General features: G+C 43.1%; 1 protein-coding gene across 4 annotated transcripts in view; it reads right to left on the bottom strand.

The window, feature by feature from the left end:
- The window catches only part of Spast (spastin), a 44,142-nt gene extending 29,890 nt beyond the window's left edge, over positions 1 to 14,252 (bottom strand). The window contains exons 1-2 of one of the 4 annotated variants that reach the window (XM_051181853.1): positions 13,563 to 14,252; positions 2,740 to 2,826 (exon numbers count right to left, since the gene is read on the bottom strand). In XM_051181853.1, coding sequence (XP_051037810.1) covers positions 2,740 to 2,826; positions 13,563 to 13,971 — 496 coding nt within the window. In that variant the 5' untranslated portion in view covers positions 13,972 to 14,252. The remainder of the gene's footprint in view (positions 1 to 2,739; positions 2,827 to 13,562) is intronic. The other 3 variants (XM_051181854.1, XM_051181851.1, XM_051181852.1) reach the window with 3 other exon arrangements.
- Positions 14,253 to 14,519: the final 267 nt, after the last annotated feature.

Here is a 14,519-nt window from a genome sequence, read left to right as displayed (position 1 = left end):
CAAAACACAAAAACTGTTGAGCTAGGATGTGACCTGTCATCTGTGCCAACTCACTATCATCCAGGCCTCATCAGTCATACTTTGCCACTGCCCGTGTATGAATAAATCTGTCAGGTATTACTGTTTCGATGTCTATGAGAGACACACATTCTAGTCCGTAAAATCAGAACTTAAATGCTAAGTGTTAAGAAGAAAACATATTTCCTAAATAAAAGGCATTTTGGATCATCTCCATCTACCATTTCTTTGTAGAACTGAAAAGAACTGCATATATTTACATTTTTAATTCATAAAGTAATGTTCATCAAAGCCTCTTAAACTGAATTTGTAATGCTTGAGTTTAAATTCAGAGCATCACCAAAATTAGGCAAATGATCTACCACTAAGTTCTATTCTGCTTGTTTATATAAAAGACAGCTGGGTGTGGTGGTGCACACCTATATTCCCAGCACTCAGGAGAAAGAGGCAGGCAGATCTCTTGAGTTTGAGGCCAGCCTGATCCATATAGAGTTCTAAGCCAGCCAATGCTACATAGTGAGACCCTGTCTCAAACAACAACAAAGTAACTAAATTTTTAAAATAGAGAGAGGTCATGACACTTGTGAGGCTGGGAGCTGAAGGCCAGCTAGAGTGATTATACCACCAGGTTTGTATAAGTACATCATGGTGATGTTCACAGTGAGGAAATGCCCCAATGACTGATTCATTACACTATCTTCCTGCTGCTAAGCACAACTGTACTTGATTTAACATTAATGCTCACAGTACACAACAGTCACCACACTTTTAAAAATTCAACCTTCAGGGCCTGGAGAGATGGTTCAGAGGTTAAGAGCACTAAGTGCTCTCTCAGAGGACCTAGGTTCTACTCTCACCACCCACATGATGGCTCACACACATCTGTAATTTCAGTCCCAGGGAATCTAATTCCTTCCTCTGGCCTCTGTATGGTGCCAGGCACATACATGGTACACAACATACATGCTGGCAAAACACCCATATACATTAAACTAAAAAAAAAAAAAAAAAAAAAAAGCCAGAAGGCAGTGGCAGGCAAAACTCTTGAGTTCGAGGCCAGCCTGGTCTACAGAGCTAGTTCCAGGACAGCCTCCAAAACCCAAAAAAAGAGGAGGAAGAGGAGGAAAAAGACCGACATCTGATGGTGTGGGTTCCTCACTTGCTAGGCATGGAACTTAGTTATATCTCTGTACTTCATGTTTCTCATCTGAAAACTAAGGACAACAGTTGCTGCAGAGCAAGGAGTCAAGTGACTGCTGGGAGACAGGAAGTAGACAACAAATGTTTTACCTATAGTTACTCAGACAGTAGACTCTAATTTTACTTATGTCTTTTTTCTGATACGCTGACTATACAACTACAGCTAGATTTGAACTTGAGATCTTCCTGCCTCACCGGCCAAGTGCTGGGATTACATGATTACACCTGTCTTAGATCATAATTCAAATTTGAGGTGGCAGGAAATAAGAGTCAAACGTAAAGCAAAATAAGAAATTCCCAATTTATTTTGTTTTTCAGACAGGGTTGCACTGTATACCCCAGACTGACATTGAACTCACAGAGATCCAACTGCTTCTGCCTCCTAAATCCTGAGATTAAAGGTGTGCACCTGGTTTATATTCCAACATGTACTTAAAACAAACAAACAAACAAAAAAAAAAAAAAAAAAAAAAAAACAGGCTGAGAATGTAGCTCAGAGATAGGACACTTGCTTAGTGTGTAAGAACTAATAATCCTAACAACAACAAAAGATTACTTAAACTCAACAAGAAAAACACATATGAGTGATAACCAACTGATCACTTATTGATCCTTGATCCTTGGATGGCTATAGTGTAGGGGCTGGTGAAGAGCACTGACTGCTCTTCCAAAGTTCTTGAGTTCAATTTCCAGCCATCTATAATAATGAGATTTGTTACCCTCTTCTGGCATGCAGGAATACATGGGGGCAGAATGTTGTAAACATAATAAATAAGTCATTAAAAGAAAAAAAGGCTATAGTGTATTAGTTATTGCCTACCGGTTATAGGAAATCATGTTTGAGACCAGAGTTTCACTTTTAGAATAGCCAATATCATACATTCACAAATATTAACAATGACATCAAGAAGGGCTAGAGAGATGACTCAGTGGTTATGCATACTGGCTCCTCTTCTAGAGGACCTGGGTTCAATTTCCAGCAACCATATGGAAGCTCACAACTGTTTGTAATTCCAGTTCTATGGGATCCAATACCCTCACATGAACATATATGCAGGCAAAAGCACCAATACACATGAAATAAAAATAAATAATTAAAAAACAAACAAATAAAATACAATGACATCAAGAAATAAAATGTATTTACTGAGGTAAATAGATCTAAAAAGAGAGAATTGTGTAAATTCAGTGACCAACCCACTTCTGCAAATCTGCTTTCAGAACTTTCAGTTATCTGTAATCAACTATAGTCCAAAATAATTAAATGGAGAATTACAAAACAAACAAGTTATAGATACTGAGCTGCATGTCATAAATGAAAATTTACCTTTATCTAATCTATCCCACCCAGATCATGAATCTCCTCTTTGTCCAAAGTATAAACATTAATTGCTAGTGCCCAGCAGTCACTCAGCAGCCATCCTGGTTATGAATATAATGTCTAGGGCTGAACACTCTTACACTTTAATCCACGAGGAGCCCTGGAGGGAGATGGCAATAGAAACTATACATAAAACCCACCTTGGCCTGTTACTATAACAGCGATTCCTTTTTCTAGTTCTTCGATACCTTTCTTGTACCATTCAACAGCTTGGTCCTTCTGTCCTGCTTTTAAAAAAAAGAAATCATTATTTGTATATATCATGAGTATGAAAAATGCAGCATTCATTGCCCCGTGTATCATACTGGTAATGACACATGAAAAGGTTGTGATCAATAAGAATAAGAATTATTATACACAATCAAATAAAAATTTCCGTATCAGTCCTTATTATTTGATTTTTCAAAATAAAAACTTAATCACAACTGCCATAATCACAAAACAGAATGGTCTTTTTATAGACACCATAAAACAACTAAGAAATGTGTATTCCCTATTACTCCAGAGCTCCCCCCCCCCTTAAATTAGGTTCTATATAGCCCTGGGGGCCTGGAACTCACTTTGTAGATCAGGCTGGCATCGATCTCACTGAACTCCTCCTGCCTCTGCCTCCCAAGTGCTGGGATTAAAGATGTGCATCATATATTTGGCAAGTTCTTACTTCTTGCAATATAGTTTTTGCTGTGCCCAGTGTAAGAGTAAGCATTGAAAAAGTACCTGATAATGGCACCTGAAGACATCATTAAGAGCTTGTTGTAAGTCAACCTGGACACTGTGGCAAGAAGATCAGAAGTTCAAGGTCTTCCTCAGCTTCAGAGCAGGACTGAGGTTAGCCTAGGCTATAAGATCCTCAGTTTGTTGTAAACCAACAGAAACTTTCATCTTCCTGTTTTCTTCTTCTTCTTCTTTTTTTTTTTTTTTTTGGAAATGGAATCTCATGTAGCCCAGGCAGGTCTCACAATATATACACAGCTTTGGATGCCCTTGAAATACTGACCCTCCAAGTGCTAGCATTACAAATTAGTACTACACAAAGGCACCACTATGCCTGGCTTCATAGTCACATTTTTTAATAAGAAAATACCTATATCAGAAAGTCGCTAGTATGATCTCAATACATGTCTTTATGGCACTGGCTTTTCTACTATATTCACCAGTATTTGTAGTGTTTCATTTTTTGTCTTTGGTTTTTTTTTTTTTTTTTTTTTTTTTTTGTGATTGGGTCTCACTATGTAGCCTTGGCTATCCTGGAATTCACTATGTAGATCAGGCTGGCCTTGAACCCAGAGAACAACTGCCTCTGCCTCTATAGAGTGCTGGCATTAAAGGGATGCATCACCATTCCCACCTTTCATTTACTTTTGTGTGTGCATATATGTGCAGGTACACAAGCCTCTGCATATGCAAATGGATGTCCAGTATCTTCTATTGCTCTCCCCAGTGTTTATCATCACATAGGGTGGAAGCATGCGTGTATCACAGCACATATGTAGAGGTCAAAGAATCCACCAGTCTCTAAGCACTCCAATGTTAGGTAACACAGATGCCAACTACACCTGGCTTTCCTGTGGGTGCAGGAGACCTGAAGTTAGGTCCTTATGCTTGTGTAGCAAGCATTTACTTGCTGACTCAGCTCCATAGTCCTACTTTATTTTTATTAATTCCCACATGCAATTGATAGACACATATGTATATGTATGTATTTCATTTATTACCTGGTAGTTTAGCTATTTCCTATATTAAAAGCTATTGAGTAGAGCAGTGGTGGCTCATGCCTTTAATCCAAGCACTTGGGAGGCAGAGGCAGTGAACTATGATTTCGAGGCCAGCCTGGCCTACAGAGCGAGTTCTAGGACAGCCAGGGCTACAGAGTGATAGCCTGTCTGGAAAAACCAAACCAACCATACCAAAAGCTATTGAAGGGCTGGTGAGACAGGCAGAGCAGTGGGTAAAGTGCATGCTGCTAAGCCTAAGGACTTGAGTCTGATACCCAGGACTCACACGGTAGACAGAAAGAATTGATTCCCACAAGTTATTCTCTAACTTCCAAACCTGCACCATGGCAACACATCCAAAATAAATAAATGGAGGTTTTTACTTCAGTATTTAACAATTGTCTTAACAGGTACTGAAAGACTGGGAACCTACAGTTCAGTGGTAGACTATTAGCCCTTAGCACTACAAAGAAAGGTAAGACACTGAGAGAAAAGATACCAGGGCTGGAGAGTTAACCCTGTGGTTAGAGCTCACAGCTGCCTGTAACTCCAGTCCAGGAGATGCCATACCCTTCTTTAACCTCTTTAGAGTACCAGGCACACTTACGGTGCACATGCATACTTACAAGCAAATACTCAGACACAGAAAATAGTTTTTAAAATGTATAAAATGCCCCAAAACATACTAAAAATTAAGGGCTAGCCTGGAGCTCAGTGATAGAACACTTGTCTAACATGTTCAAGGCCCTGAGTTCAAGCCTTAGCTCACTTCCTAAAAAGATAAGAAACATGTTCCCATGTTCCCAACTTTTTTTTTTTTTTAATTTCAAATAGTGCTGTGGTGAACACTCTTGTCCCCAATACCCATCTACACTATCTCTGCTGTACATGGAACAAGTAAAACAATGGGTTGTCACATTTCTCCAGTCGCCATATAAACTAAAGCTTAAGAGATGTTCTAATTATATACGTTATTATTATTACTTACATTTTTATTACATTTATTCATCTGTTTAGTGTGTCTTTGTGCATGTGGGTACACACCTGCCACAGCACCCACGTGGAGATCAGAGGACAACTGGTAAAAGTCAACTCTCTCTACCATGTAGAGAAGGTCATCAAGCTTGCTGGCAGGCAACTTTACTCACTAAACTATCAGGCTGGATCCTTTTCCTTTATATTTATTTATTTATTTATTTATTTTTTTTTTTTTTGAGACAGGGTTTCTCTGTGGCTTTGGAGCCTCTCCTGGAACTTGCTCTTGTAGACCAGGCTGGTCTCGAACTCAGGGGGATCCTCCTGCCTCTGCCTCCCCAAGTGCTGGGACTAAAGGTGTGCACTACCAATGCCCGACTTCCTTTATTTTGACTTTAACTTTTACTATTTTAAATGAAGTGGCTGTGTGTAAGTGCACATGAGTGCAGGTGCCTGCAGAGGTCAAGATGTCAGATGCCCCTGGAGCTGGAGCCACAGGTGGATGTGAGTCACCTGACATGGGTGCTGGCAGCTGAACCTGGGTCCTCTAGAAGAGAGCAGTGTGTTCTCTTAACTGCTGAGTCATTTCTCCAGCTGCCTTCCCTTTCTGTGGTACTAGACTTGAACCCTGGGCCTTGGGTTAGCACTTGGCAAAGCAATATAACACTAAGCTATATCCGCAGACCACAACTATGCTCTCTTTGTCTTTTTATGATTTCAAGATTTTATTTTGCTGGGTGGTAGTGTTGAACACTTTTAATCCCAGCTCTGGGGTTAGAAGCAGGAAGGTCTCTGGGAGTTCAAGGCCAGCCAGGTCTATAGAACGAGTTCCAGGACAGCCACGGCTACAAAAAGACACCTTGTCTCTAAAAACAAAAAACAAACGTAACTTTTTGTTATGATTATTATTATTATTATTATTGTGTGTGTGTGTGTGTGTATGATGTGTGAGTGTCACAGTGCCTATGTGGAGGTCAGAGGACAACTTTAGGCAGGTGGCTACCTCCTTCAATGGTGAGTTACAAGGACTGACTGAGTTCAAGGCCTGAGTGGCAAGTGCTTTTCGCCTGCTGAGCATCTATCTCACTGGTGCACCAATACAAACTCTTAATGCCAGTATTTGAGAGTTCTCATTGGCAAGGACTGCTTGCTTTTGCAGAGGACCCATATTCAATTTGCAGAACCTACATGGTGGCTCACAATCCCCCTTAACTCCAATTCCAGGCAGCAGGCACATAGTGTGCACACATATATGCAGGCAAAACATTCATATACATAAGATGAAAGAAATCTAAAAAAGTTAACACAACCCATATTTATTTACTTTTTTGGGTCTCTCTGTGTGTATATACATCTGCTAGTATAAGTCAGAGGACAACTTTCAGGGGACTGTTCTCTCTTTCCTATGTGGGCCCTGACGATTGAATAAGCTTGGCAGCAAGAGCCTTAACCTGCTCAGCCATCTCCTTTGCCCACTGGCAGCATTCTAATAAGCACTTGCATGTTACTTACATAGCATCTAATTTCTTAATTTAAAATTAAGTTTATTATATGCATATGTGTATACATGGGGGTGGGGTGGGGAGAAGTTGGGCCCAGTACTAGTGCAGAGGTCAGAGAACAACCTTGTGGGGTGACTCCCTCCTTCCACTTTTATGTGGGTTACAGGACAACTCAGGCCATCAGGCTTTGAAGCAAAAGCCCTTTCTTTCCAAGAGTCACCCTGCTAGCCCTTCCTTAGTGTATAAAACTCAGAGTACTTAAACAAAACTCTTTCAGAGCTTGAATTAAACACAGAATTCTGAGAGAAGACAAAAGCAAAATCCACAGAACCACAAACTAAACTTCACTAAATTTAAACTCCTGCCTTTTCAATGCTAGAGTTCTAACAACAAAAAGATATCAAACAGGCTTTCAAAAATTTAAAAAACAGCATGCTTAACAATAGACTTGCTCTAGGTAATGGTAGTACATACCTTTAATCTCAGCATGTCTTTGATCCCAGTACTTTGGAGGCAAAGGCAGGCAGATCTCTGTGAATTCGAGGCCAACCTGGTCTACAGAGTGAGTTCCAGGACAGCTAGGACTGTTTCACAGAGAAACCCTGTCTCCAAAAACAAAACAAGAGCTGGGCAATGGTGGCGCACACCTTTGATCCCAGCACTCGGGAGGCAGAAGCAAGTGGATCTCTGTGAGTTCTAGGCCAGCCTGGTCTACAGAGAGAGAGTTCTAGGACCGCCTCCAAAGCTACAGAGAAACCCTGTCTTGAAACACCCCCCAAAGGGAAAAAAAAAAAAAAAAAAAAAAAAAAAAAGGAAAAAGAAAGAAAGAAAGCACATGGAGAGACACCCAATGCCATCACTTGCCAGAGAATACAAATGAAAACCATGCAGACAGCCCAGCAGCACAGGCTGTGATCCTAGCTGTTCAGAGGCAGAGAGGCAGAGAGGATCTACAAGTTCAAGAACAATTCTGGAAACTTACTGAGACCTGGTTTCCAAAACTACAATGAAGGCCAATGTGTAAAGGTAGTTGTGACCAAGGCTGACCACCCAGGGTTTGATCCCTGGGACCCACAGGATGGAAAGAGAGCAGACTCCTGCAAGCAGACCTCTGTAGGCATGCACTCCCCACTCCACTCCCTTACCCCACAATAAACATACACACAAAACAAACAGTTCTTTTAAAGAAAAATGAGGTCTAGAGCTGTAGCTCAGTGGTGGAGTGCTTGCCTGGCCAGCACCAGGCCCTGCGGTTCAATCCCTGTCGTCCAAATGAAAAAAGTCAGTATGTACCTAAAGCTAAAAACAGAAGACAGAGCCAACTGTGTTATTGTGGATAAGAATGGCCCCATAGGCTCATATGTTTGAATGCTTATCCACCAGGGAGTGGAAGGATTAGGAGGTGTGGCATTGCTGGAGTAGGCGTGGCCTTGTTGGAAGAAGTGTGTCACTGGCCTATGCCAGGCCATCTCTCCCTTTCTTGATCTCTGCCTGTGGATCAGGATGCAGCTCTCAGCTATTACTCCAGCACCAAGAGTGCAGCCATGCTCCCAACAGCCCCTGCCATGACTAACCCTTTGAAACTGTAATTAAATGCTCTAATTTACAAGAGTTGCCTTGGTCCTGGTGTCTCTTCAAAGAAATAGAACAATGACTAAGAAACCAACAACAAAAACCAAAAGCCAAACAACAACAACCACACCACCCAAACAATATAATACAAAAAGCAATGAACCAAAAGGCGATGTTTGCTGGTCTTAATACAAACTGGTACCATTAACTGGGTAAAGACAGCAGTTCACGTCAATATTATTAAGCCTATTGGCTACATGACCTAGCAGTATCCTTAAGCTACATATTTAATAAGGATAGCAAAACTATACAAGATCCACATTGGTCACATAAATTGTGACTTTTAAAAAAGCATTAAAAAGGGGGCTAGCGAGATGGCTCAGCAGTTAAGAGCACCTGATGATCTTCTACAGAACCCTGGTTTAATTCCCAGCACCCACATGGTGACTTACAACCTGTACTCCAGTTCCGAGGAACTCAACACTCTGTTCTGACCTCTGTGGGTATCAGGCACACACTGGTGCACACACATACATGCAGGCAAAACATCCACACACATAAAATAATTTTAAAAAATTGTTTTAAAACAAGATAGAAACCAAACAAGGCATAGTCTCCAACAGTGACTTGTCTGTAGATCTCTTTATGCAAACACCACCAAGTATTGAGCAGTCAGTAAGAAGAAAGGCAATGCTTTTGCAAAAGGCCTGGCCCTTGTACTATCCTTTCCTCATTTGAGTCAGGAGGCCTGGGGGTTCTTTGCAGCAGGGTTCCATCAGGCAGCCCTGTGTGACCTTCAACTCCCTACATAGACCACAATGGCCTTCCAGTTGTGGTGGCCCTTGTGTTTTACCTCTAATGAAGAGTGATTTCAAAAACAATCTTTTTTAGCAGAGAGTTAGTGGCACAGGCCTTTAGTCCCAGCACTTGGGAGGCAGAGGTAAGAGGATGCCTGAGTTCATGGTCAGCCAGGTCTACAGAACTAGTTCCCAGACAGTCTCCAAAGCTACACAGAGAAGCCCTGTCTTGAAAAGCCAATCTTTTTTTCTTTCAGTTGTTTGTAACAGGGTCTTCTATAACTCATTCCTGCTCCTGCTAGCCTTAAACTCTCTTTAAACTTGTCCTGCCTCAGCTTTCTGGGTGTTGGGAAGAGGTGTGAACTACACAGCCCTTATGTGGAGTCACCCAGCAAAAGGAAATGAAGTCTGAAATCAATTCTTTCTAAGAAGTAGATGTACACTTTTCAGGACTGAAAGCAATCACTTCCGATTTCTACTCTCTACCCTCATCTTATGAAAACAGATGTGAACAGGATTTTGCATGTTTTAAATTAATGTACAATGCCGGATCATACAAAACTAGAAAAATCACTGCCAGAAGTAGAGGTGCACACATTTAATCTCAGCACTCAGGAGGAAGAGGCAGGTGGTTCTCTGAGTTTGAAGACAGCCAGGGCCATGTATCACAAACAAACAAAATGTAAAAGTTACATGGTGAGGTGGTCTGCATGAGAATATTCCTGTACACTCAGGTATTTGAACCTGGTCCTGTTTGATGCTGTCTGTGAGGTTTAAGGGATGAGGCCATGTGGAGGAGGGGTGCCACTGGGGGCAGGCTTTCAGAGTTTAAAGTTTCCTTTGCTTGCTTAGGGTTCAAGATGTGAGCTCTCAGCTTGCTGCTCCAGCCACATGCCTGCCTGCTGCCACACCTCCCTGCCATGACAGTGATGGACTCAGCGCTCTAGAACCATAAGCCCAAATATATATATGACTTGAGGGCTGAGCCTGCTAACCTGACAATCTGAGGTTGATTTTGGGATCCCACCTGACAGGACAAAACCATTCAGCACAGGTCATTCTCTGACCTGCACATGTATGTACATTATGGCACATGCGCATTCATGTACACACATAGAAACACAGGCATAGACACACATAAAAGGAAAATTAGTAAAATTGTGAGAAAAATGTAACTGATGAGGGCTGTTTTATTTAGACACTTTCTGTTCTTGATGCCAGATTCTTCAGCCCTACAACATCCTGAAAAACTGGTTCACTTTCTTTCACACAGCACACTGTGGCCTTTACTGTTAGATGCTATCAACCTGAGAAACCAAACCACACCTTCTGAACCTTCACCTTAGTATCATTTAGGAGCTCACACACTTATAGATGTCACACAAAACATGTTAGGTCATGTTCTAGTTAATCCAAAGAACCACTATCACAACTTCTTTTCCCCAAGTACTCTGACTGACTCTTTAAAAGAGAAACACTGTCCAGTATAAACTCATACATGCAAGTCACAATGAATGAAAAAAGAGGTCATAAGTTTGATAGAGAGCAAGGAAGGATGTATGGGGGGGGGGATTTTGGAGGGAAGAGAGAAATGTAATTATAGTATAATCCTCAAAAATATGTAAAATCAAACAGTGATTTTATATTAATTTTGGTCACCAAACTCTGTTCCTACTTCTGCTACTTTGAGCCCACTCTTTGTTTCTTCATACACATAAATGGACATCACAGATTATATCAATTCAATCTCTCAGAGATGTTCAACCATCAAAATACCTACAAAAATTCAGAGCTGGAGAGATGCATGGCTCAGTACAGGTTGCTCTTTTGGGGGGACCTGACTGGACTCACACGGTGGCTCACACCTGTCTCTTGACTGTAGTCCCAGGGGACGCCACAGCTCTTCAGACACTTGGGCACTGTACACATGTGGTGTGTTAGGTTTCTAATGGGTGCTAATGTAACACACTGCCACCCTTGAGGCAGTGGACAAGAGTCACAGAGCCTGCATACTCAATCCAGCCTATCTGTTCATATAATTTTATGCAGTAAAAAGAGAAATTCTCTTGAAGTTCTGAGTTGTCAAGCTAAAAGGCTAACAGATTTCAAATGTGAACTCTTTTTTCAATTATAAAATTAAAGTTAGTTGGTGGCACAAGCCTTTAATCCCAGCACTCGGGAGGCAGAGGCAGGTGGATCTCTGTGAGTTCAAGACTAGCCTGGTCTATAAGAGCTAGTTCCAAGCCAACCTCCAAAGCCACAGAGAAACCCTGTCTTGAAAACCAAAATAAATAAATAAATAAATAAATAAATAAATAAATAAATAAAGTTAGTCTACAAATATGCCAAGAGGAAAAACTGGAATAAGAGAGAAAATACAGATTCTGTTTATTTATTTTATATTTATTTTACTTATTTCTGTATTGGTTTTTCGAGGCAGGGTTTCACTGAGACAGTTTTGGCTGTCCTGGAATTAGCTCCGTTGACCAGGCTCAGATTCAGTTTTCTTTTTTTTTTTTTCCGAGCCAAGGACTGATCATTTATTTTTATTTATCAAAATAATAAGTTTATTTATTTATTTTTCTTGTTTTGCTTTGTTTCTCAACAAGGTTGAGCTATGTAGTCTACCTGGCCTTGAACTCACCACAGTCTTCATTTTCCCAAGTGGGGAGATTACATCCAGCTTTTTCTTTTTAAAGGAAAATGAATGAAACTAATTTGTTTTTAATTTTTGTTTGTTGGCTTTGTTTCTGAAGCACTGAGAAGCACTCTAGGCACAAACAAGCCCTTTTATCACTGAACTACATCCTCAAGCCCCTAAAAGTCTATTCTCACTTATAGTTCCACTATTGTGAAAACCAGCCAACTGCTGGGTGGTGGTGCACACCTTTAATCCTACTACTTGAGAGGCAGAGGCAGGCAGATCTCAGTAATTTCAAGGCCATTCTGGTCTACAAGTTGAGTCTCAGGTTAGCCAGGACTGTTAGACAGCAAAACACTGTATTGAAAAACAAAAACAAAAAAACCAAACAAACAAAAAACCAGGGAACCCTACAGCTATAAAATACTGCCATACAACATCACATTCAGAAGGAAGAGTGCTGGATCTTCCTAAAAGGCAGTAAGAACTGAGCAATGAACAAAAAAAGGTCGATCTCACAAACACAAAATACCCTTCACTGTGTCTACTACTGTCTTGAACTAAATCTCCACTGTCTCTGGACTCCCAAATCACGACACCTGCCTCTTTCACTATATCCCCTTTTTATTCTTGGGCCCTGCAGCAAAGGAAATATTTCTCCAAGGCTGAAACACTAGAACAGTCGGTCTTTGGTGTGGAGAGTGGGAACAACACCGCAAACAACTACAGACTGTTCGTTTTCCACAGTGGACAATGTTGATGGGCATACCTAACTGAGCCAAGGTGGGAATCTGGGCTTATTTGGAGGATACTGACAATAAAAGGAGAGACATAAATATAAGACTTTCTAACTCCACTTAACGTCTTCCAAAGACGTTTAAAATTAGCTATTAGCCTAGATTTGCCACCACCTGCTTCAATCTTGTAAGTAGTAATTTCATCTGTAAAACACCTGTACTGACAGCACCCAGAATTATTGTGGGGACCAAGGGACACAGGCAAAGCGAATCACACAATGCCTTGCACACAGAAAAGACTAAAAGATGTTGCTTGAAGGAAGTCTAAGTATGCAGTACCCCTTCCTTCAATAAGAAGCACTAGCCTTTGTTTTAGGTTCCATGGTACAATGATATGCATGTTTACTACATTTCAATTTAGAAACTTAAGAGATTGCCTTGAAATGCAGATTTGGGGAAAACAAAACAAAACAAAGCAACTAGGGGCTGAAATACAACTTCACAGAAAAAATATTCAAGACTCACTTTGTTGATAAAAATAATTCATGAAACCAGAATAACGCAAATTCGGCACCAATTACAAGCAACTATCCCTTTCAAATCCAAGTCAACACTTGTCCTTTTTTTTTTTTCCTCCCCAGACACTACAGAACTCTTTTTACTAAGTTTATACACAGCTTATTCGATACCAAAACCTTTTGGAAGCCAAGATCAGAGAATGCCACACTGTTTACAGTGTTAGAAAGAACCCCGTGTGGTCACTCTAGACCAACTGTCACTGTCATCAACACGTCTGCGTGTCTCTCGGGGACTTGGATAATGCACAACGGTGGGGGTGCTGAAACAAAGTCGAGAGCTAGAGCGCCCCGAAAGGGGAGAGGTCCAACTAACTAGGCGTCACAGGGCAGGGTCTGCCAGTGGGGACTCGGACTCCTGAGGTAGATCAACTCAGGAAAGGGGCGCAGGTGGCGCCCCGTCCCCGCGGACCGCCAGGCCGCCACAGCCTCCCTCCAGCCCCCAGTACCTTTCTCTTCCTCGTCAATGCGCAGGGCAATAGAGATGTACTCGAAGGCCTGTTTGTGGAAGACGCGGACGCTCTCGGCCTCGCCACCCGGCCCGGGAGCTGGGGGTGAGGGCGAGGCAGGCGCCGGCGCGGTCCCGGAGCTCCTCTTGGCGGCCATGAGGGCGCGGGAGAAGCGCTGGCAGAGCCACACGAAGAGGAGCCCCAGGTGGCAGGCGAGCAGGCGCAGCAGGGCGAAGCCGACGACCAGCGGGTACGAGAAGTGAGACAGGTTCCGCTTAGGCGGCGAGCCGGGCGCAGGGGCCGGGCCGGAGACAGGGGCGGGGACCGCGGCGGGGGGCGGAGGCCTGGCGGGCGCCGGGCTCGCGCCGCCGGAGCCTTTCTTCTTCCGTCGTCCGGCCGGAGAACTCATTCACAGCTCCCACTGCCGCCGCCGCCATAACCCGCCTCCCCCAGACCGACGGCGACCAAGCGGCGGCGGCGGCCACTGCGGCGCCGGGGGCCACGGAGCCGCTCGCGCGCCCGCGGAGCCCGGGAGCTCGCACCTGCACGCGCCGCTCGCCGGCCCCGCCCCTCTGTCCTCCGCTGGCCAGGAGCACAACCCCTTCTCCACCTCCTCCCGCGGCCGGCGGCTCCTGCCCGCCTCCTTTTCCTCTGTCCTCTGTCCGGCCCGCACCTCTCCGCGGCCGCCGTGCACGCGCACGTCCTCGGGGTCAGGCTCCGGTGCGCGCGCGCGCTCCGCCGTCTTTGTTGACCTGGGAGCTTGTGCGCATGTGCGTGCGCCATCCCATCTCTGCCCCTTTCTCTGGTAACTACAGTTCTCCACGCGCTTAGGTCCCAGGGGTTCGTTGCTCAGCAGATTTTTTTTCCAGCTTCCGAGGACTGAGAATAGAGAGCTTTGGTCGTCAATTTACGAATGGGGGGTTGCGGCTTGACTAGTCCTCAGATCTCCTATCTCGC

Source organism: Phodopus roborovskii, unplaced genomic scaffold, assembly GCF_943737965.1.
Source record: "Phodopus roborovskii unplaced genomic scaffold, PHOROB, whole genome shotgun sequence".
Classification (NCBI taxonomy): domain Eukaryota; kingdom Metazoa; phylum Chordata; class Mammalia; order Rodentia; family Cricetidae; genus Phodopus; species Phodopus roborovskii.
The sequence above is the reverse complement of the archived record's forward strand: the minus strand, read 5'-3'. Positions and strand labels throughout refer to the sequence as shown.